Raw genomic sequence first — 19,446 nt, 5'->3', positions numbered from 1 at the left:
GCACCATCATGCCCAGTCTTCTTGTTGATTTTGAAGGCATCTTTTTTTTTTTAATTTTATTTATTTTTTAATGGTTTTTCTGTATAGCCCTGGCTGTCCTGGAACTCACTTTGTAGACCAGGCTGGCTTCGAACTCAGAAATCCACCTGCCTCTGCCTCCCATGAAGGCATCTATCTTATGTGGTCCCCAGACCGCCCTTGGAACGTCTAATCTTATTGCTTCCACCTTTGGGTTCTGGGGTTACAATTGTGCCCCACATGTTTAGTCTATGTTTAGGCCATGGATGGAACCTAGGGCCCATGTATGATGTGTAAGCATGATACCAACTGAGGTATATCCCTAGCCCTTAATTTTTTTAATTTTAATTTTTATTATTGATTGATTGATTAATACAGAGTCCTGCTATGAGCCCAAGCTGGTCTCAGACTTGTAGCTGGTGAAAGGGCTTTGTGGTGAAAGACTGTCTAGCCATTTGGTGGCCAAACCTTGAGGGCAGGCCTTTTTTGTTGTTTTTTTGTTTGTTTGTTTGTTTTGTGGTTTTTTTTTTTTTTTTTGAGACAGGGTTTCTCTGTATAGCCCTGGCTGTCCTGGAACTCACTCCGTAGACCAGGCTGGCCTCGAACTCAGAAATCCGCCTGCCTCTGCCTCCCGAGTGCTAGGATTAAAGGCGTGTGCCACCACCTCCAGGCTGAGGGCAGGCCTTATAGGAGGTATGACACATGTGTCGGCAAAATACAGAGACTCTGGAGATGTGTCGCCTTGGTGATGGCGTTATGCCCAACAGCCTGTCTCAACTTGCTTCAGCTTACCCAGGACTGGAATTACCCCTCATATCCAGAGAACTTTATTTTTTGGAATATTGTTTAGATAGGTAGCCCAGGCTGGCCTTGAATTTATGATAGCCCTCCTGCCTCTCCCTGGGAGTGCTGAGTTTATAAGTGTTTGCTGCCACGCCTAGCTTGAGCATTTAACTTGATAAGACATTGCCATAGGCTTACTGAGCCCCCAGCTCAGAAGGAGGCATGGAAGTGTGTCACCACGGCCTTAACATGAGAGGGGATCCCTGCTCCGTTGGTTCTTCTAACCCAGAGCACAGTATTGGCCCCGATTCAGTCTCCAACAAACTCCAAGTACTGAGCGCTCACAGACCACGTGGGATGGTGGAAAATCAGATCGTGCTCCATAGAGTCAGGGATTATGCACCAGTTGTATACAGTAGCGTACACACCTGCAATCCCAGCACCCAGGAGGATGAAGAAGAAACATGTGAGAGTCTGAGGACAGCTTGGGCTACATTAGTGGTGGTGGGGAGGACTATTTTAAAGAGACTGTGCATCTGTTGGGGTTGGAATTGGACAGACCGGCAGGCAGGACACAGGGTTCTGGGCAGTGACCGGAGTTCAGAGATCTATGGCAGCTGTGGTGTTCGTGGTGTTCACCCAAAAGTGGTACAAAGAGAGTAGAGTACACACTTGTAACCCTAGCAGATTGGAGATTGAAGCAGGAGCATTGCCAGGGGTTTGAGGCCAGTCGGTGTTACATAGAGTTCCAGGCTAGCTTAGATACACGAAGATGCTGTTTTAAGAAACAAAACAAAGCCAGGGATAGAGGTGGTGCTTGCCTTTAATCCCGGAGGCAGAGGCAGGCAGATCTTTGAGTTTAAGGCCAGCCTGGTCTACAGAGTGAGTTTCAGGACAGCCAGGGCTACACAGAGAAACCCTGCCTCGAAAACCACAAAACAAACAAACAAACCCAAACCAAGATCAACAACAACTAAGTCAGAGACTAAGCCGGACTTGGTGCTGTGCACACCAGGAATCGAGCACTTGCAAAGTGGAAGCAGGGCCGGGAACAGAAACTTAAGGTTGGAGTTGGAAATGAGGTTCGGTTGGGTAGAGTGCTGGCCCTGCATCCACAAAGCTCTGGGTTCCATGCCTAGCACCATATGTGGCTTGTAATCCTAGCATTTGGGAAGTGGAGGCAGGAGGTTTGGATGTTCAAGGTCATCCTTAGCGACCTCGGGAGTCTGAGTTAGTCAGAAGTATAGGAAACCCTGTCTCGAAAGAAAGAAAGAAAGAAAGAAAGAAAGAAAGAAAGAAAGAAAGAAAGAAAGAAAGAAAGAGAAGAAAGGAAGAGAGAAAGAAAGAGAGAAAAAGGAAGAAAGAAAGAAAGGAAGGAAGAAAAGGGAAAAGAAAAGAAGAGAAGAGAAAAGAAAGGCACACACTAGCCAAGGTCAGACAGAGGGGTGATCCCAGATGGAGCTATGATGACAGGAACTACATCAATGACCCCCTACTCCTAGTTCCCCTCTGCCCCTCCTGTGCACCTGCAGTTCTCCTTATCTGTATTTTCCCAGGGATATACGTGGTCCCTTCTCAGCCTGCTCTCTCTTGGATGGACATGTTCATCTCTGTCCTTTGTACCAGGTGGGGTGGGGGCGGGGCAGGGGGTGAGGGAGCACAGGAGACTCTTTCCCTCGGCACCCCCTCCCCCACCTCCCCAAGGCCAGTGCCTGGTCAAACTAGATTCCTTGTCTGGTGAAACATCTCTCTGACCTGGGTCTCCTTGCTGTCCCCTCCCTGAGATGTCCTCTTTGACCCAGTCCCCACTGCATTGCCCAATCACCCTGAGAGGGTGTGTGTCTCTTCGTACTGGTGTCCCTAGCATAATCTCAAAATACAGTGGCTCCTAGAAGTCCCCTAGAATTGTGGCTGGAAGCACACCATCTCTCTTCATCTCCCTGTTGGCACCTCTGGTGGAGGGCCCCCTTTCTCTTTGATGTCTCCAAGGACTTTGTGCCCAGCAGGCTGGCTTTATGGGAACGGCTCCTGTGTCTCGGAAGAGTAAACATCCTGTCTCTGGGGCCTGGCTGGGTTTTGAATTTGTCTTCATCCAGTTCTCACCAAGCAAGGCTCAGCCCTAGGAAGGAAGAGAGGACAGGATTCTGTCACCACCCCACCATCCCCAATTTTATTTTATTTTATTTTATTTTATTTTATTTTTTTTTGTTTGTTTGTTTTGTTTTTTCGAGACAGGGTTTCTCTGTATAGTCCTGGCTGTCCTGGAACTCACTTTGTAGACCAGGCTGGCCTCGAACTCAGAAATCCGCCTGCCTCTGCCTCCCGAGTGCTGGGATTAAAGGCATGCACCACCACGCCCGGCCATCCCCAATTTTAAATTGCGTTTATTTATTGATGACATTTGCGCATCAGAGGACATGTGTGTCTCCTGTCACAGAGGTCCCAGGTCCTTGGGGCTTGGAAGCAAGCAGCTCTACCCACTGAACCATCCCACCAGCCTTTCTGCCTTTCCCTGTTTCTTGTTCTGGACCAAAGTGCCTTGCCTCTACACCCTGAGGCACTATGGCTGGGTGGGGAAATCACATTAGGACAGCAGGTGATCTGGTTCTCGCTGTCCCCACCCCAGGTCCTCATTTCCCCACACCAACTTCCTCTGGCCAACAGTAGGAAAGTTGCTGTTGAGGCAAAGTACAGATGGTGTTCCATTAATGACAATAATAGCCATGATGGTGGAGATAAAGTTGATTTGGTAAAAGCAACACTAATTAAAACAGGGGTTCTCTTGGACACCCCCCATTCACTAGGCTCAGATTCTCCCGTGAAGGGTCTTCATTCTCTTGTCTCACGGGAGCCCAGAATGAGTCTTGGGGACCTTCCCTATAGGCTCTGAACCCTGGAGAGGCTTGCTTCTCAGTCTAAGTTGTCCCCACCCGGTGAGCATCCAGGTGCTCTAGGCTGGTGACTCAGTGTCTGTGTCCCAGCTGACCTCAGCGTGAGCCTGGGGGCTGGGGGAGATGATAGTTTCTTGTGATACTGGCGGGTGACTCAGGGGCCCAGGACTGGGGCCTCTGAACGCCTTTGTTGGCCCAAGCTCAGGAATCCAGAGAAACTGGTCCCGAGGGAGGCCTCGGGGACTGAAACCCCTCCCTCTGCCTCCGCCCCTCCTCCAGGAGCTTTAACTGCAGCACCTGTGGCCTCCCCTCCTCGTTGCAGGTGCAGGCAGGAAAGAGCTGCAGTGTTCGCGCTTGGTAGCTGGTGTACGGGACTCGGCTGGCTTTGTGTCCCTGAAGCTCACCAGAAAAGACTTTCTCAGCCCTCGGACTCCAGAGAGAGAGAGGTACTTTTTGTGATCACCGACTTTGACCTCCTGCAGAGGCTGAGCGATGGCGTCCATGGGACTACAGGTCCTGGGAATCTCCTTGGCAGTTCTGGGCTGGCTGGGAATCATCCTGAGTTGTGCGCTCCCCATGTGGCGGGTGACCGCCTTCATCGGCAGCAACATCGTCACGGCACAGACCAGCTGGGAGGGCCTCTGGATGAACTGTGTGGTGCAGAGCACTGGTCAGATGCAGTGCAAGATGTACGACTCGATGCTCGCCCTGCCGCAGGACCTGCAGGCCGCCCGAGCCCTTATGGTCATCAGCATCATCGTGGGTGCTCTGGGGATGCTTCTCTCAGTGGTAGGGGGCAAGTGCACCAACTGCATGGAGGACGAGACCGTCAAGGCCAAGATCATGATCACCGCCGGAGCCGTGTTCATCGTGGCAAGCATGCTGATTATGGTGCCTGTGTCCTGGACCGCTCACAACGTCATCCGCGACTTCTACAACCCTATGGTGGCTTCCGGGCAGAAGAGGGAGATGGGGGCCTCGCTTTACGTCGGCTGGGCAGCCTCCGGGTTGCTGCTCCTGGGAGGAGGCCTCCTCTGCTGCAGTTGCCCACCTCGTAGCAACGACAAGCCTTACTCGGCCAAGTACTCCGCAGCCCGCTCTGTCCCCGCCAGCAACTATGTGTAAGGTGGGCCACTCTATGTCCACATTGCCTTTGTTATCTTCTTTTCGGATTGAGCTCATAACAGCCTGTGGCCCCTCACATTCTCCAAGACCTGCCCTGCTATGGGCCACTAACTGCTTGCTGGGGACAGGCAAACCCGGACTGTGCAAAGTTACTAGCCCGTAGCTCTTGGGCTGCTCCACATGGCTCCTTACTGCTGGCAAGGATGGATGTAAAAATATCACCTTGCTGCTTACATCCAAATTGCTGGTGGATATGGGGCTGAAGGCAGAAGCAGCTGGGAAGGGCAGTAGAGGCGCAAGCTGGGTCCTGCTGGCCGGGGTAGCTCAGCTGTGACTTTGGACTCTGGAGTGGATGTCCTCATGTTAGCAAACGTCCACTGTCCTTTCTCTATCCCCCTCACTCAGCCTACACGTTACTCCAGCGCTACTCTTGCCATTACGCCCCGTGTTTCTGAGCACAGCTGGTCCTACCCCAAGTCATGGTGTGCTGAATGACTGACTGAGGGGCCATTGAGAGCCGGTGGGCTCTGCCATGGAACCCTTCTGTTGATTAGCAATGACTGTGCTTGACCCACCCACCTACCCTACTAATGAATTTCTGTAGAGTGGATGGACGGGTTTGAGGGAAGAAGGGTGGAGGTGGATTAAACTGGTTTGGGGAGGGCTGGGGACCTAGAAGCAGCCCTGTGTGTCCCCACCCCTTTTCCGCACTGTCTTGCTAATGTTCTGATCACTGTGCGCCCCCCCCTTCAGAAGGACCCTGGGCCTCTTGAGTTGGCCCCTCTGAGTTCCCTCCCTTTGCCCATTTCAAGGACACCGGCCAGTCTGCGGAAGGAAGGTACGGGGGTGATGGCATTGTACCAGGGAGTCTCCTGGACTCCCCTGCCTTCTCTGTGGTTTCTTGTTTTGTAATTTAAGGTCTGTTCACAGCTGTAATTATTATTATTTTCTACAATAAATGGCACCTGCATACAGGAAAGGTTTGGGCTGTTCTCTCTCTGTGGATGGGACCGGGCTGGAGGGGTGGCTCAGGGTTCACAGGAGACTTTGATGTTCTAAGCAGTAGGTTCAAGGCTAGCCTGGTCTACAGGAGGCCCTGTCTCAAAAAGTGATTCAGGAGTTCTCACTGTAAAAATGAGAACTTCCCCTATCCTGGAGGACCATGGGCTTTGAGACCTTTATTTGCTTTTTTTTTTTTTTTTTTTAGACACAGTATAAAGCCCAGACTAACATCAAACTCAATTCAATTCTCCTGCCTCAGTTTTGAGTGCACTACCATGATGGCAATCTCTTCATTTGTTAGAAGGGAAACCCTGTATCTAGGGCCCAGTGTATGCCCAGGACTGGGGGTGGGGGGTGGGGCTGGGGGACTCTGGGAGGGACAACAGATGACAGGAACAACAAGGGCTAATTCCCTTGCCTCTTCCTTTCTGGCCTCCCTTTCTCTGAGCAAGCAGGCTGGCCTGCTTATCTTCCACAGGCCACGTTATAGCAGTCACCTTCTCTAAGGAATGTCCTTCCCCCACTCTTGAAGCCTTGCTGGTCTTACAGGTCCAGGCTGTGGCCTCTTCCCTAGGGAGTCCTCCCACAGCCCTGGAATGCTCAAGGTACTGAAAGTCCTTAAACCTACACCTGCACCATCCCAGGGCAGCCTGGGCCACACCCTGACTTTCCTATCCACTCCTTCGGGGAATGGGATCATTGTTTTGATGTAAGATCTTAATTTAGCCCAGGCTAGCCCCCAGGTAGCTAAAGACGACCTTGAACTCCTGATCATCCTGCTTCCATTTCCCTAGTGTTGGGATTAGAGATGTGAACCACCACGCCTGTTTTATGTGTTGCTGAGGAGGAAGGGTTTGTGCTTGGGAGACATTGCTATTAGGGCAGGATCCCTACTCTGTTGAAACAGGGATTTGTATCCTGGCTGAACTCAAACCTGATCCACCACGAAGGCTGGTTTTGAGTTTCTCATTCTCCTTTCTCCCCCTCTCAGGTGCTCTGATTATGGACAGGGACACCACAGATTTATTCAGAGCTGGGATGGGACTCAAGTACACCAGCTTTCTAGCTCTGAGCCCCATCCACACAGAATCCTTCCCTGTTCATGCGCAACTGTGGCTCAGCTCCAGAACTGAGACCAGAAGACCACGTTGTGGAGGTGACTCTCCCCTCCCACCTTTACGTGGGTTTTGGGGGGGGGGACTCACACCACTGCGCTTACGCAGCTCCTGCCTTTACCGGCTGAGCCCTCTCGTCACCCCACTTACCACTTCTTGACTTTGTGGGGACAGCCAAGTTCTCATGAAGGTATCAGATTGTTTTCAAGTCTGGAGAGTGGGCTTGTGATAGGATCCCAGCACTCAGGAGGTAGAGATGGGAGGATCACAAGTTCAAGACCATCTTTCATTACATAGTCAGTTTGAGGCCAGGCTACCTGAGACTGTCATAACAGACCCAAGCTGTTCTATTTTCTCTTTATAGTTCATTTTTTTACTCCCTGTGGTCCTTGGGGATCAAATCCAGGGGCTCCCATGTTAGACAAGGGCTCTATTGTTGAGCAGCCCCAATCTCCTCTGTGTTAAACATTGAAAAACCAGGTAGATGTGAGGCAGGCAGAGACTTCTGTGAGTTCAAGGCCAGCCAGGTCTACATAGTGAGTTCCAGGTCTACCAGGGCTACATAGTTTAACCCTCTTTAAAACCAACAAAGCCAACAAAACAAAACAAACAACACTGTCCTTTCACCAAGGTGCGGGGATGTACCTTCCTGAGTGGGGGCTAGCCTAGCGTACCAAGGGTCCTGAGTTCAAGTCCCAGCACTGCCTAATAGTAAGCAACACAGGCACACAGGCCAGTAAGTAGTCCTAGATGCTTCAGAGGAGGCTGCAGAAGGATCAGAGCTTGAGGCTCCTGCTAGGCCTTAGCCAGTTAGAGGCCCACCAGGCCTCCCTCTGAGAGTAACAAAAAAGATGAATCAGAATAACAAAAGAGACATTACATCATTTTCCTTTTTTGGGTATGTGGGAAGGCTCAGCTGGTAACTGCTGCCAAGTCTGATGACCTAAACTGCATTCCTGGACTCAAAGGGTTCTGCAAGTTGTCCTCTGACCTCTGTAAGCAGGTATTCCATGACACACGAACACACACACACACACACACACCAGGTCTGGTGAAGCATGTCTTTAGTCACAGCCCTGGGGAGGCAGAGGCAGGTGGGTCTCTGTGAGTTCGAGGCCAGCCTGGTCTACAAAACTAGTCTTAGACAGCCAGGGCTGGCTACACTGAAAAACCCTGGGGACAGGGGAGAAATATATAAATGTAAAAAAAAAAGATGAAGACAATCAAACTTTTTTTTTTATTGTTAATCTATTTTTAGCCCCTGTGCTAGGGATGGACTCCAGGGCTTCTAGGCAGGGCTTCCATACTACCGCTAACACATACCTTTAGCCCCTCACTGGGGGATCCCAAAGTGCTCTACATCTCTAGATCTTTTAAATTATTTATTTAATTAGTTTTATTTTACACACATTGGTGTTTTGTCAGGTCCCCTGGAAATGGAATTACAGAAAGCTGTGAGCCGCCGAGCCACCATATGGTTGCTGGGAAGTGAGCCTGGGTCGTCCAGAAGAGCAGTCAGTGCTCTGAACCTCAAAGCCATTTCTCCGGCCTCTCTAGATCTTGTCTCACTTTTTGAAATGGAGTGTGGCAAATGGTTCAGGCTGGCCTGGGTTTTACCCTGCAGCCCAGGCAGGCCTTGGACTTCCTATCTTCCTGCCTCAGCTTCTCCGGAGGCTGGGGTGCTGGGCTTGTACAACCAGGCCAACCTAGGTCTAGCTCTTTGTTCTGGGTAGGTCTAAATTACTTATCTCTTTGCCCTAGCTTCCCACGTGACTCAGAAAAACCCAGTCTACCCACCTGTTAGCTTAACTACAGATAACATCTCTGATGGGGGTGGGGGAACGACTGGATGGGACCAGATGTTGGATGGTTCACAGCTGTTTACCTTGCTTCCTCTGTGTGGGTTTGGATATTGCCTTGCCTAGTTCAGACTGGTTGAAGCCAGGTTCTTGGACGCAGCAGAGTCCGGGAAATGTTATTTTGGTATCACGGGGCCCCAGGCTAAGATCTCAGATCAGGCTAAACCACAATTTTATGAATATGCTTCTCCCATTCTCCCATAAATCAGATCACCCCATTTCTTTTTTTTTTTTTTGGTTTTTCGAGACAGGGTTTCTCTGTGTAGCCCTGGCTGTCCTGGCACTCACTTTGTAGACCAGGCTGGCCTCGAACTCAGAAATCTGCCTGCCTCTGCCTCCCGAGTGCTGGGATTAAAGGCGTGCGCCACCACGCCCGGCGATCACCCCATTTCTTTGTCGTTAGAATTTATTTTTACATCTCTTTACTTTCTATTGTTGCTGTGTGCTTGCGTGCGTGCATGCCTGTGTTTCGTAGCAGTCTGAGTACTACTTGCTGGAGCTGGTTCTCGCCTTTTGTGTGCATCCTCGAGATTGAACTCAAGTCTTCCTCTGAGCCATCTTGCCAGGCTAGCCAAACCTGTGAACTCAGAGATCCACCAGCCTCTGCCTCCTGAGAGCTCGGAGGAGTAAAAGCATGCATCACCATTGCTTGTTTAGTGTGTGTTTTTGAGTGACACCCTTATTTAGTTCATTTACTTACCTTGCGTGCCTCTGTGTGTGTGCTTTATGCTATGTAGACAGCAAAGGACAACTTGTAGGGGTCATTTCTCTCTATTTACCATGTGGCTCCTGAGGATCCAACTCAGGTTATCAGGCTTGGTAGTAAGTGTGGCTTTATCTGCTGAGCCATCTTGCTGGTCCTAATTCAACATCTTTTGCAAAATGGGGATGGGATGGCGCTTGGCTGTGTTACAGTACACACTGGTCTCTGTGTTGTTTTATTTTTATTTTTTTCTGTATCTGGTATCTGTGTGGCTCGTGCACCTGAGTGTATGGGTGCGCTCGCACATGTACAGGCAAGGGGCTGGGGGTCGTCCTCTCTGTCACTCTCCATCGGTCTGCCTTATTATTAAGACAGGATGCCTCACCGAGTGCAAAGCTGCCTGTTTTGGTCGGTTGCCTGCTGAGAGACCCACCCATCTCCCACCTCAATGGTGGTATTACACACAGGCATGTTGGAAACCTGTGATTTGTATGTGGATGCTGAAGACAGCCGCTTGGTTTCTCACGCTTTGCAGAGCAAGCACTGTTGGTGATCACTCGAGCCCTGGGTCCAAAGAAAGTAGAGGAGTCTTTTCAGTTCCTTTGGGCTATACCTAGCAGAGTACTCCTAATGGGCGTAGCTAGGAAGTTGGACCCATTTTACAGACAGAGCAGGGAAGGCCAAGAAAACACACTGGGCTGAGACCATACACAGAGGAGCATTGGTCAACTAGGGGTGTGATACTGAGCCTCTCTCCCTTACCCTACACTGTCTCCTGCTTTCGGTAAAGGTAGATGATGCCAGAGATGAAGCCATCATTGGCACAGGTGCCTAGCCCCATCTCTTGTTCTGATGTTGCTAGCTCCCAGTGGTCCACAGGCTGGGTCACCAGGCATTCCCACACTCCAGCCTGCTCCAGGGAGTCTAAGGTCGCTTCCAGCGCCTCCTTGTATGGAAGGTTGGATGGGTTGGTCCTGGTAGTCAGACAAACAAGTCCACCTGGGGAGGACAGGAGAGGGACAGGTGAGCTGCACGGATATCCCCAGACTTCAGTTCTGGGCCAGCTTTCCACTTCCAGGGCTTGGTACCTAAAATTGTCTGCCCCAGGAATCCCCTTCAGTTTCCTTAACCTGATAGTTTTCCATGGACTCCATTTAAAAACATTTTTTTTTCTTTTTTTAACAGCTCTGCAGATGAAAACATGGTCCTCAAACATGCTAAAAAAGACACTACAGTTAAACCATACTCCCAGCCCCTCCCTTGGGGATTCTAGGCAGGGGCTCTACCACTGAACCACACCCCAACCACTCACTGGGGGATTCTAGGCAGGGCCTCTACCACTGAGCCACGCCCCCAGCCCCTCCCTGGGGGATTCTAGGCAGGGGCTCTACCACTGAGCCACGCCCCAGCCCCTCCCTGGGGGATTCTAGGCAGGGGCTCTATCACTGAGCCACGCCCCCAGCCCCTCCCTGGGGGATTCTAGGCAGGGGCTCTACCACTGAGCCACGCCCCCAGCCCCTCCCTGGGGGATTCTAGGCAGGGGCTCTACCACTGAGCCACGCCCCCAGCCCCTCACTGGGGGATTCTAGGCAGGGCCTCTACCACTGAGCCACGCCCCCAGCCCCTCCCTGGGGGATTCTAGGCAGGCAGGTGTTCTTCCATTGAGCCACGCCCCCTAGCTATCATGGCGGTTCCTAGGTGAGCAGTCTACCCCTAAGCGATATGCCGCCCCTCCCCCTTTTTTAACTTTTGCTTTTGAGACAGGATGTTGCTAAACTGCCCAGGCTGTCTTTGAAACCACTGTGTAGCACAGGGCAGGGCTTGGTTTTGAGATTCTGCTACTTCAGTTTCTTAGAAGTCGAGATTACTAGGCAATCCCTGAACAGCCCGGTGTCCTTTACTCTGGGAATTCTTCACCCTGATGCGGGCAGGGAGCTCCACGCCTTCTGTAACCTAGTCCCATGAAAAGGCAAGCCTGGGTCTCAGGGCACAGCAGGAAAGCAGGGAGCCTTGGTCCTTGTAAGACCCTCCATTACTTTTTGCTAAGTTTCTTGCAGGCATGGGGAGAAATGATAATTCCACTTCAAGGGGAGGACACGTGTGTGCATTGTGCATACACAGGTGCAAAGCCCCTGGCAGAACCAAACATGGTGGTTCAAGCCTTAACATCCCAGCATTTAGCATGAGTAGGCAGGAAGAGCAAAATAAAATTAAAAAAAAATGTGGAGAGCGTATTTTAAAAATCTTGTGTTTAGTTTTGCCTGCCTGTATGTCTGTGCACCATGCGTGTGCCGTGAACACAGAGGCCAGGTAAAGGTGTTGGGTCTCCTGGAACTAGGGTTACAGAAGGTTGTGAGCCACTCGTGTGGGTGCTGGCAATCAAACCCACGTCCTCTTAACCAGCGACCCATCTCTGTGCTCAGACTTTGAATCTGGGCTTCAGGGTAGTTTTCAGGCAACCATGGGCTATGCAGCTATAAAGAGAGGTAAGGGCTGGAGAGGTGGCTCAGTGGTTAAGAGCACCAGCTGCTTGCTCTTCCAGAGGTCCTGAGTTCAATTCCCAGCAACCACATGGTGGCTTACAACCATCTGTAATGGGATCCAGTGCCCTCTTCTGGTGTCTGAAGACAGCTACAGTGTACTCATATAAATGAAATAAATAAATCTTAAAAAAAAAAAAAGAGAGAGAGAGGTAAAAAGACACTTGTGCCCCCTCCCTTGGGCTGTCAGAATATCGAAACAATGGTTTTCCCCAAATTAGAATTTCCCCAGGAATCTCGTGGTGGAAGAAGGAAAAGACAGGAACCTGGAGCTACCCAGAGGAGGAACTTGTTTCTCTGAAAGGTCTTCACACAGTTCTGACACTTGCCAGTCCACCTTGCTCTCAGATAGGGTTTTTCTACGCAGCCCAGGCTGGCCTCAAACTCAAAGAGATCTAACCATCTCTGCCTCCCAGCACAGGACTAAAGGAGAGTGCCACCAATCCCTGGCAATTTGATTTGAACTGATCAATTGGTGACGGGCGGCCTAATTTGTTAGGGCTGTCAGGACTCAAGCTTTTTTTTTTTTCCCCCCAAGACAGGGTTTCTCTGTGTAGCCCTGGCTGTCCTGGGACTCACTCTGTAGACCAGGCTGGCCTCGAACTCAGAAATTCGCCTGCCTCTGCCTCCCGAGTGTGAGATTAAAGGCGTGCGCCACCATGCCCAGCCCAGGACCCAGGCTTCGACCTTCACTTTCTTTGGGGAAGGCGGGGAAGCTGGATGTGATGAAGAAAGCATCTTTAGTTTATGTTCAGTGCATGTTTGGCGGACGGTAGGGAAGCAAGCATACCTTGTGTATGCCTGGTGCAGGTGGGCACCCGACAAGGGTATTGGAGCCCCTGTAATTCAAGTTACACACAGTTGTAAGCTGCCACGTGGGTGCTGGCAATCGAACCTGAGTCCTCCGCAAGAGCATTAAGTGATCTTAACCCTTGTTTAGGTTCAGACCCCAAGGGGCTGAGGTGCATATTTCACATTCCAAAAACCTAGCCTCCAGATTTTCCCAGCATCCTTTAGTCCCTACCTGGCATACCGTGACTCCAACCTTACTCTGCTCTGGAGTCTGGGTTACCTTCCCCCTATATAACCTAGACATTTGGGTCTTCCCCCTCTCTCCTCTTTCTCTGCATGCACACACCTTCTCTCTCTCCCTGCCCACGATGACTTCCTTAGCCTCCTTCCCTGAGGCCAGGGAGCTTGCCCGAGAGCGGCTTCCCAGTAAACTTGAATTTAATATAATTTAATCTGGCTTGAATTGTCTCATTTCACCAGCAGAGAAATAACTTATCATGTCTAAGTCATCTCTCCAACCCAAAGCAGAATTTTAATTCTAGCACTCTGGAGGCAGAGGCAGAGGCAGGTAGATCGCTGAGTTTAGGCCCATAGAGGGCTCCAGAGTCCTTGTCTAAAACATAAAATAAAGCCTGGCCAAGTCAAGAAGCCCTGGCTGTGGGCGGATGACAGACTTTGTCCAAGTAGCTGCAGGGTATCCAGTATGGCTGGTTTCTGGCAGATGGGGGAGGAAGGTGAGGGGCCAGGCTGGAACAGGAGAGTCTGTTTTGTTTAGGTTCATGCAACGGGCATTTCCGGTGCTTTTCAGCCCAACCCGTGGCACTGCTGATGACACTATCGATGCCCTAGCTTCTGTTGGCCTCTCTCAAACAGAATCCTGCCCAGACATGCCAAGGCTTAGCTCCAGGAGTACGGCCTGGGAGAGGAAATATTTTTATCTCCCAGCTTCCTCATTCTGTCCTTAGGCCTAGTAGACCCTCTTCTAGATTTTTGTTGTTCCGAGTTTCTGACTTCTCCCAGGCAACTCCCTACCCCATCTTCTGTGACTGCCCTGCCCACATTTGAAAATGCAACTTCATTCTGAGAGTATTGATCTTTCCTGCCTTCTCTGAAATCCCCCAGGGAGGGACTGGGGGTGTGGCTCAGTGGTAGAGCCCCTGCCTAGAATCCCCCAGGGAGGGGCTGGGGGCGTGGCTCAGTGGTAGAGCCCCTGCCTAGAATCCCCCAGGGAAGGGCTGGGGGCGTGGCTCAGTGGTAGAGCCCCTGCCTAGAATCCCCCAGTGAGGGGCTGGGGGCGTGGCTCAGTGATAGAGCCCCTGCCTAGAATCCCCCAGGGAGGGGCTGGGGGCGTGGCTCAGTGGTAGAGCCCCTGCCTAGAATCCCCCAGGGAAGGGCTGGGGGCGTGGCTCAGTGGTGGAGCCCCTGCCTAGAATCCCCCAGTGAGGGGCTGGGGGCGTGGCTCAGTGGTAGAGCCCCTGCCTAGAATCCCCCAGGGAGGGGCTGGGGGCGTGGCTCAGTGGTAGAACACCTGTAGAATCTCAGTGGGGGCTGGGAGCATGGTTCAGTAGTAGAGCTTTTTCCTAGAATAGCCCAGTGAGTAATTTGAGGGTATAGAACCTGCCTGAGGTGCTGAGTTCCATCTTCAGCATCATAGAAAAAGAAAGCCCTAGCCTGCTCCACCCCTCAGTGTATGGAGTTGATCCAAGAGGATCCCATTGTCATCTTGAATGAACAGACCTGGACCTATGCCAGGAAAAGAGAACTATCAAAAATATTCAAGGAAGAGCAGTCCCCAAATCAGTTAGGAGACTGAAAGATGGAGCTCAGCTGACCTCTATCGGGTACCAGGGCTGAAGCAAAGGCCTCACAGACATGACTCAGTCTCACAGTCCCCAACAGTCACTGTAGTCTGATGGGGACGGGATCCTAGAGACAAAGCCATTTGATTATAAGAGCGGTGACAAAGGGTAGAAGGGTGGAGATGAGAAGCAGGTGAGCTGGCCAGCCAGGGCAGAGCACTGAAGTGACAGATGGAGAACTGGGGCACCGGTCTGGGGTGGGCACCCCTATGCAACACCCCACCCTTCTTCCGCCCGAGTGATGTGGAGAGGGGAAAGGGTGCCCGAGGGGTGGGGTTGGCTGGGTGGTGACTCACCTGGCTTGGTGACTCTTAAGAGCTCAGGTATGGCACTGCAGGGCACCTGTCCCTCACTGAGGGCGCCCACAATGATCACCGCGTCAAAGGTCCCTGCGTGTGGGGCAGGGTGGAGATGTGTAATGGTTACTGTTGTTTGCTAACCTGACAGGATCTGGGAGACAAATCTCTGGGCTTGTCTGTAAGGGAGTGTCTAGACTGAGGTCATTTAGGAGGGAAGACCTGCCCTAATGGTGGATGGCACCATCCCAGGGCTGGGATCCTAGACTAAGGTCAGAATCCAGAAGGGGGCACTGGATCCCCTGAGGTTGCCTGATATGGGTGCTGAGAGCAGAGCTTGATTTCTCTGTAAGAGCAGGAGGAGATTTTAACTCCTGGGTCACCTCCCCAGCCCAGTGTATGCACGTGTGTCTCTTGGTGGACGCAGGCGCTCACAGAAGCCAGAGGCATCCTACCCTGGGATTGGGGTTACAGGGGGTTGTGAATCACCTGATCTGGGTGCTGGATCCAAACTTAGGTTCTCTGTAAGAGTAGCAGGTGCTTTTCCCCAGGGAGCCATTTTTCCACCCCCTTAAGATGCTGTGTGAATATAATGTGGTGTGGTCCCTCGAACTGCCCATTCCACCCAGTATGCTCCTCTAGCTTTGGCTAAATTCCTTATTTATTTTTGTTTCTTTTAAGATCAAGTTTTTTTTTTGTGTGTGTGTGTGTGTGTGTGTGTGTGTGTGTGTGTGTGTGTGTGTGTATGTGTGTGTAGCTCTGGCTATCCCAGAACTAGTGTCTATAGTGTCTGTAGTCCAGGATGGCCTTGAACTCATAGAGATCCACCTGCCTCTGCGTCTCAAGGGCTGGGACTAAGGTAGGCACCACCATCTCCTGGCACCTCTTGCTACTTTCAGGTCTTGTTTTGTTTGTGACCCACTGAGTATTACTGGGGGTTCCTGCATGAACTTGGAGGAGCGGGGTGGCACTGGGGCACAGGCAACTTACCCATGGCTACATCACTGAAGAAAATGACTCTCCCTGCAACTGCCAGTAGCTCCCTGGGGATGGGAGGGGCCTCATGATTATGTTCCATGTGGTGCTTTGCCACAGCAGTAAGAGGAGGAACTAATAGAACATGTCATAGGTGTGTGTGTGTGTGTGTGGGGTGGGTGGCACACACCTTTAATCCCAGCACTTGGGAGGCAGAGGCAGGTGGATCTCTGAGTTTGAGGCCAGCCTGGTCTACAGAGTGAGTTCCGGGACAGCCAGGGCTACACAGAGAAACCTTCTCTCAGAAAACAAACAAAGATGTCCTATACACTGGGATGTAGTAGAACCCCAACACTGTGCATGAGATGAGGTGACATCAGACTCTAGATGGAGAAGAGGACTCCAGAGTGAAGATGGTGGCTGGACAACAGGGGATGCTATTCTTGAGAAGGTGAGTGAGGGGGGAGTGGGACGGGAAGTACCTTCAGGGTCGGGCAGCGGCTCCTGGCCCAGGGTACAGAGGCTAAGGTGGTGGTACAGGCCACGTGCCCGCGCCTGCTTCAGCATTTCCGGGCTTCCATCCACCCCCTGCACCTGGAGGAAGCCCCGAGCCTGCAGCTGGGAGAGAAGGTGGCATCAGTCATGGGTCATCCCCCTGCCTCAGCTCAGCTGGACCCTTCCTTGTATCTTGGGATCAATGAGCTTGAGGTAGAGGATGAGCTCTTGGTCAAGAACTGGGAGGGAATTGGAGCAGATGGGAGCTAGGTGTGGAGGCTTAGGCCTGTCTTCTTAGCTCCTCTGGAGGCTGAGGCAGAAGAATCCCCAGATCAAAGCTTGCCTGGGTTATAGAGTGAGTTCAAAGCCAGCCTTGAGACCGTGTCTCTAAATAAAAAGCAAACTAAAGGGCTCAGGGTGTGGCTCAGTGGTAGAGGATTTACCAATAATCCCCCAGCGAGAGTCTGGGGGCATGGCTCAGTGGTAGAGCCCCTGCCTAGAATCCCCCAGGGAGGGGCTGGGGGCGTGGCTCAGTGGTAGAGCCCCTGCCTAGAATCCCCCAGGGAGGGGCTGGGGGCGTGGCTCAGTGGTAGAGCCCCTGCCTAGAATCCCCAAGGGAGGGGCTGAGGGCGTGGCTCAGTGGTAGAGCCTCTGCCTAGAATTTCCCAGGGAGGGCTGGGAACATGGCTCTGTGGTAGAGCTCCTGCCTAGAATTCACTATCCAGGGCCTCAGGGCTAATTTAACAGTGGCATGTTGGAGGTCCTGGGTGCTGAAGGGAAGGCAGGATGGTGTATCAGATCTTACCTCCACAGCTACCAGGCCAGTGCCACAGGCCACATCCAAGATCAGGGCATCATGGGGTGAGCCCCGAAGGGCTCGACTGAGACAATCCACAGCAAGGCATGGGGCTCGGTACTTCAAAGCAGCCACATCCTGAGGAGATAGCACTTAGTCCAACAAAGTGTTTAGACGACTCACCTCATGGGGTGCCCAAGTTCTGCCAGTTTGAGCTTGTGTGTGTTAGAGTTTAGATCTTCCTAGGACCCCAGTAACAGAAGACCCGAGCTTGAGGTGTCTTACCCGAGACAGGGTTTCTCTGTAGCCCTGGCTGTCCTGGAACTCACTTTGTAGACCAGGCTGACCTCGAACTCAGAAATCTGCCTGCCTCTGCCTTCCGAGTGCTGGGATTAAAGGCATGCACCACCACGCCCGGCTTTGAGGTGTCTTACTGTGGCAGCTCTTAGCTGGTCTGTCTATACCGAGTGATGTCTCAATAGCGCCTCCTGCAGGCTCTCTCCCCGTGTTTATTGCGGGATTAATTAAGGGGTTGCTTACAGGTCAGCGGGGTGGATGGGGGTGGGGTGGTGCAGTTCTCTAAGGAGCACATCTCCCAGGTCTCTTTTCGGCTCCCAGTTTCCCTGAGATGCATGGGTACTATTCTAGCTTTGCTCATAAAAACAGAATCTGAGCCACAAAAGTCGAGGACCCACGTGCTTTCACCTGGTCATACTCCGGAGCCCAATCGTCATAGAAGCGGAGCTTGCAGGCCAGGTCGGTGATACCGTGGGAGGTTCCGACCCGGGCCAGTACTTGGGGCAGCCGCCCAGCCTCCTCCCGAGTCATTCTCCTGCGGGGGCAGAGTCCACCCAGTGATGAGGTCCTCCACAGTCTTCCGGTGGAGGTTATCAGTGCTCCAACGCGGTCCCAAGCTACAAACAAGACCTTGAGTGGGAGATGGCAGGAGCTGACCTGTATGCCATGGCACTGTTTGTAGGGGGAGGGGCTCGTAGAGCGGGGGTACTCCCGCGCAGGGAGGGAGGACTACGCCTCAGCCCATTATTCCCGGAGGTGGATCGGGGGCGCGGGTGGGGTTCTTCCTCACCACAAGGGTCTCCAAGGAGGTACAGGCTCAGAACTCACCCCGCAGAACCCCCTTCTCCAGGCCGACCTGCGGGAAGTGGAGGGGCGTGTCTGAGAGCCTGGCCCCGCCTCTAGCACATCAACGATTGGGTTCCCGGGAGAGAAAACAGCCAATCCGAGAAAGAAATGACAGACTACCCCTCCCTGAGCCAATGAGCGTAATGCTGTAGTCCTATTGCGTGAGAAGATCTCAAACTCTTGTGAGGATTTGTTTTTGTTTTTTCACAAATAAAAAAGTTTCTCTCCCTGCCTCGCTTCCTCCCTCGCTCCCTCCCTCCCTCTCTCTTTTTCTTTCTCTCTCTCTCTTTCTTTCATTCTTTCTCTTTCTTCCTTCCTTCCTTCCTTTCCTTTCCTTTCCTTCTCTCTCTCTCTCTCTCTCTCTCTCTCTCTCTCTCTCTCTCTCTCTCTCTCTCTTCCTTCCTTCCTTCCTTCCTTCCTTCCTTCCTTCCTTCCTTCCTTCCTTTCTTTCTTTCTTTCTTTCTTTCTTTCTTTCTTTCTTTCTTTCTTTCTTTCTTTCTTTCTTTCTTTCTTTCTTTCTTTCTTTCTTGACAAGGTCTTGCTATGAAGCCCAGGGTGACTTCGAACTCCTTATATAGACCAGGTGGACCTATGCCTGTTCCTGGGATATTGGGATTTAAGCGCTGTGCCATTGCTCCCGGCTACAGTATTTTAAAAAAGGAAAACAACAAAAACCCAATTTATTTTTTGGAGGGATCGTGTGTAGCAGCCAGAGAGCCACTTTTTGGATTCCTCCTCCTACCATGGGACTTCCAGGCATGGGACTCAGATTCTCAAGCTTGGCAACAAGTGCTTTGATCTGCTCAGCCATCTCACTGGTCCCCGTTTTTTTTTAGTATTTGTATGGTTTCTTAGGGTCTGAAAACCCAAGACAACCCATGCAGACACAAGAGTCCACGCAAAGCAAGAACTTTGAGTCAGGGGCAGAAACTGACCAGACAGGGACAACAGCACCGACTTGGGAGCAGACTGCGTCTTCCAATGTTCATCTTAGTATTTAAGCAGCTAGTAAAATTTTAGTGTACTCGGGCGCTGCTGATCGATCAGGACCGAA

The 19,446-nt window shown here is 51.7% G+C and overlaps 2 protein-coding genes across 3 annotated transcripts; one reads left to right on the top strand and one right to left on the bottom strand.

Moving 5' to 3' along the window:
- The first annotated feature begins 3,988 nt into the window (after positions 1–3,988).
- Positions 3,989–5,790, top strand: Cldn4 (claudin 4). The gene has a single exon (XM_021163738.2). The coding sequence runs from the start codon at positions 4,185–4,187 to the stop codon at positions 4,815–4,817; it is 633 nt and encodes a 210-aa protein (XP_021019397.1). The 5' UTR covers positions 3,989–4,184; the 3' UTR covers positions 4,818–5,790.
- Positions 5,791–9,720: 3,930 nt separating this feature from the next.
- Mettl27 (methyltransferase like 27) lies at positions 9,721–18,420 on the bottom strand. Of its 2 annotated transcripts, XM_085837255.1 has the most exons (7): positions 18,375–18,420; positions 17,955–18,163; positions 17,259–17,387; positions 16,441–16,576; positions 14,984–15,076; positions 10,259–10,495; positions 9,721–10,060 (listed from the first exon to the last, which is right to left on the bottom strand). In XM_085837255.1, exons 2-6 carry the CDS (start codon positions 18,075–18,077, stop codon positions 10,260–10,262), a joined length of 717 nt encoding a protein of 238 aa, XP_085693381.1. In that variant the 5' UTR covers positions 18,078–18,163; positions 18,375–18,420; the 3' UTR covers positions 9,721–10,060; position 10,259. The 2 variants fall into 2 exon arrangements, with proteins under 2 accessions (XP_085693381.1, XP_085693382.1); XM_085837256.1 differs by lacking the exon at positions 17,259–17,387 and having other exon boundaries at positions 9,721–10,495.
- Positions 18,421–19,446: the final 1,026 nt, after the last annotated feature.

Source organism: Mus caroli, unplaced genomic scaffold, assembly GCF_978045245.1.
Source record: "Mus caroli unplaced genomic scaffold, Mus_caroli_1 scaffold_4, whole genome shotgun sequence".
Classification (NCBI taxonomy): domain Eukaryota; kingdom Metazoa; phylum Chordata; class Mammalia; order Rodentia; family Muridae; genus Mus; species Mus caroli.
This window is presented reverse-complemented; position numbering and strand designations above follow the sequence as displayed.